This window comes from Nematolebias whitei, chromosome 14 (assembly GCF_014905685.2).
Source record: "Nematolebias whitei isolate Nwh7 chromosome 14, NemWhi1, whole genome shotgun sequence".
In the NCBI taxonomy this organism is placed as follows: domain Eukaryota; kingdom Metazoa; phylum Chordata; class Actinopteri; order Cyprinodontiformes; family Rivulidae; genus Nematolebias; species Nematolebias whitei.
In genome coordinates this window covers 16,800,968-16,804,680 of record NC_056511.1, presented here as the reverse complement: position 1 = coordinate 16,804,680, position 3,713 = coordinate 16,800,968, and the positions used below count along the sequence as shown (strand labels likewise).

The 3,713-nt window shown below is 39.5% G+C and overlaps 1 protein-coding gene across 1 annotated transcript; it reads right to left on the bottom strand.

Annotated features, from left to right (window-relative positions):
* Positions 1-100: 100 nt before the first annotated feature.
* Positions 101-2,006, bottom strand: sumf2 (sulfatase modifying factor 2). Its single transcript, XM_037688287.1, has 6 exons — positions 1,927-2,006; positions 1,692-1,839; positions 1,497-1,611; positions 1,390-1,434; positions 1,142-1,292; positions 101-168 (listed from the first exon to the last, which is right to left on the bottom strand). Exons 1-6 carry the CDS (start codon positions 1,982-1,984, stop codon positions 101-103), a joined length of 585 nt encoding a protein of 194 aa, XP_037544215.1. The 5' UTR covers positions 1,985-2,006.
* Positions 2,007-3,713: the final 1,707 nt, after the last annotated feature.

Sequence of the window (3,713 nt, the reverse complement as noted above, 5' to 3'; positions counted from 1 at the left end):
AAAAAAACGAAGTCCAGATGACATGATTCAACCTTTTTTGTTGTTAATTGTGTTGATGCTTCAGAATCAAACAGTGTTAAAGTTCCCAGTCCATCATATCCTACTGGCTGACCTGCCACAGGTTGGTTCTGTTGGGCTGGAACTTGTTTCCCCATGGATATGTTCGACCTGAAGAAGAGAAGCAAAAAAAAAACGACAACTATGAACTTTGTTATTGAACAAACTGTTCCGAACATGTTTTTTTTCATGTTTTATGATCAGATCTGTCTTTTGTATTGCGTTGGAAACAATCCTTAAAATGTGGTTAATGTGGTTTTTTTCTGTTAGTAAAATGAAATAAACTGCTGTCAAGCAGATAAAACAGAACCGTCAGTTGAAAGTGTGGACCGCCCTGAACAGTCACATAACTCAAAAATGTCAAACTTCTTCCAGTTTTTGCTCTGATGAAAATTAACCCCAAAACAGCCAGTAATATTCCAAATTAACTAATACTTGTTTAGGTTAAAGTTTTTATTTGTCCCTGATATATTTCTCCTTTGCCCTCAGGGAGACAAGCACTTTATTACATTCACGAGAATTTAGAATATACTTTTAAACGTCATTCTACCTAAAAACCTATTTCCTCACACTCCCACCTCCGTGCTTCACCATTTGAACCTTCTTCTTATTGTTGTTTGACTCTCATACAAGAGCAACATGTCAATATAGATCTTATCTGGCCTAAAAATGCTGTCCTAAAACTTGTTAGGCCTTCATGTAAGAACGGTTACAACACTGTTTTGTGCACAAAAGCAAGCAAAGCAGGATTTTTGCCTTTCTTGTGAAAAGCTGACATTCTGTTCTGTTTTGAGCTGTCACTTTGAGCTGCAATTTCATCCACTGGTCATTTTACAACTAAGAGTGTGCTCAGTATAGCGTCAACTGTGCTGTCAATAAAATTAAAAAAGGAATGGCTTATAGGAGAAAATACTCTTCCTATCAGTTTAAAACGGTTCTGGTTATTAAAGGTGATAAAACTGTTAAACTAGTATTTGATTGTTATTGCACATTGTTACATTTACCAGAGTTAAATAACTTTTGTCGTGCCCTGGTCAGTTTGCTCAGTATGTGTTCTGTCTCGGTGTACAGATCTGTATTTCACCTTGCAGCCCTCCTCGTGCAGCCCACTCCCACTCCTCCTCTGTGGGTAATCTGCTGCCTTTCCACCTGCAGAAGGCCTGAGCATCATTCCAGCTCACCTGAACCACCGGAAAGTCCAGACGCTCTAGAATGCCTGACTCAGGTCCGGCAGGCTGAACAATGGGATGTCAGAAAAAGCAAATGCTGGAATGCTTGGAGATGCATATGTTTATACATATTGTGGAAATAAATAATAAAAAAAAACCACACCTGTCTCCAAAAAGCTCGCTCTATAGGCAGCCACCAAGGAGCAGACTAGGTAAAGAAGAGATTAGTTACAGATTTGAAGTTAACACTTATTTTTCCATTCAAATTACCTCAATTCTCTGAGTTATTCTGCTCTTCAGCTCATCTGAGACAAAGTCTTGAAAAACAAAACTCCATCCAAACGTCTCAGCTTCAGTTTTATACCTCTGCGCTCTCACAAACTCCCTGCGGTGAAAACAAAGCAAATTGTTGATTATTTCATTGTTTTGTGTCGATATAATTTCCAACATATTGCTAAGTTTTACCTGAAATCTGCATTTGTGACAGGATATTTGTCTATTTTAAAAGGCTGTACTTCCACCTCTCTGATGGGGGACTCTCCGTCCCTGCCGTCCGCTGCGCTTGTTCCCATCAACATCCTTCCTCCGGGGAGGGTCACCATCTCCCCCCGTGCTGTCAGAAAGTACCAGTCTCGTCATGTGAAACGTTTAGGTTTTTATATTATTTTGTATAAACAGGGATTAAAGAGAGAGATCTCACCAGGCACTGACTGTAAAATCACCGCAAATAATATCCGGAACAGAGTTTTACCGTTCATTTTTCTATTTTCCTCAAACTGTTATTGTCGTGAAACTATAATTAAATATAAATATAAAGTAAAAACATAAAGCAGAGCTTAGATTTAACTTTCAAATTTCCATAATTCTGTTAGTTTTGTTTCTAGCGTTGAGGCGGTCACAAAAACTTGTTCGACCTTCAACAAGTTCTGCGTTTGAAGGTTCCGCTTCAAGACATTTTATTCATGCAGCAGTAACATATAAAAAAAAAAGTTAAAAGCCCAATTCTTTAAGTAACATAAAATTTCTTACAAGGCTATTTCACTATTACACCGGAAATATTTTAAGAAACTTTTTTTTTCCACCCATCCTTTATCTTTTGCTTGTTCCAGTCTGGTCGCAGGTGCTGCAGGTTCATAGATATAAACACTAGATGCCTCATTGGCTGCTGTGGCGCAGGATTTTCGGCCGCCATCTTGAAACGGTCGTCCTTATTTGGTTAAAGCAGATGTTTCAGCACTTCGCAGCTTATTTCTGTTCAGATCGACGGACTGTTGACGTCAGGTCTCGTGGGATAACTTTTCACAAGTAAGATGAACATATTATTGTTAGTATTTTGTGAATAGAATATTACTGTACTGTATTTATGTCCACCAGCTGATGTGATGTTCAGTGTAACACGGTGTTCAGCTGTAATGAAGCTGAGATCTGATGACAGGAATATTTTTCTAACAAGCATACTCACTATTTCAGTAGCTTTGGTTCATTATCAAGAGATATGTATCATAATTGGAGTTTTGTTCAAGTTCTAGGATATAAAAAAAATAAAACTAGGGAGAATATAGGAAATAGAAAATAAGCTTGACCTCCTCTGTACAATGTTTTTGTGTAGACACAAATCTCCTTTTTTCATTTTGAAGGTTTCCCAAAGAACAAGATGTGAGGAAGAGGAGGAAGTATCTTTGAGGAGGATTCATCTGAGCAGTGAGGATTTTAAACTGGAGGATTTTGATCAAACTGATCAGACTGTCCGACTGAGAGATGGTGTGGTACCATCGGTTCACCTTCAAAGAGTAGGAGCATCATTATAAGTTCATTAATGTTCATAAATTTACATATTTTATTGTCAGTCACAAGGTGAGACCCCTCCATGTGTTTATATGAACAGGTAACTAGAGACTGTAAAGTTCATATTCATGATGCTTTTTCATTTCAGCTTGAAAACTGCAGGACTACAGGAACTCAACAAAAGCTGGAGCTGCTCTGTCTGTGGCCTCTCAGGAACGTGCACGTCACACACACACTCTCAGGAACGTGCACGTCACACACACAACCTTGGCCTCATGATGTGAGTAATTTTAAACTTTTATTTTTTCATTTAGCCTTTATTTATACAGGTAGTCTCATTGAGTCACGAGAACTCATTTTCAAGAGAGACCTGTTTAGGAGCAGATGGTGTGGGGTTGAGTGCCTTGCTCAGGGGACCAGGGTGGGGCCAATGAGGGTGGAGGCAGGTGTGGGTGTTTCACCTTTTCCACCTCATTTTGATGTTGACGGTACCGGGAGTTGAACCTGCGACTTTCCGACCACAGGCCCATCTTCTAACCTCTGCTCCACCACTCCCCCACATAACATCATATCATAATGGTCATGGCCTTATTAAAATCTCACTGGTTTCCTTCCAGATGTGTTAAACAGCTACTGGTCCCCCTGATGTTTCCAGGTGGCTGTGGTCAGTGGATGAAAAGCCTGGCATGAACAAGATGATGC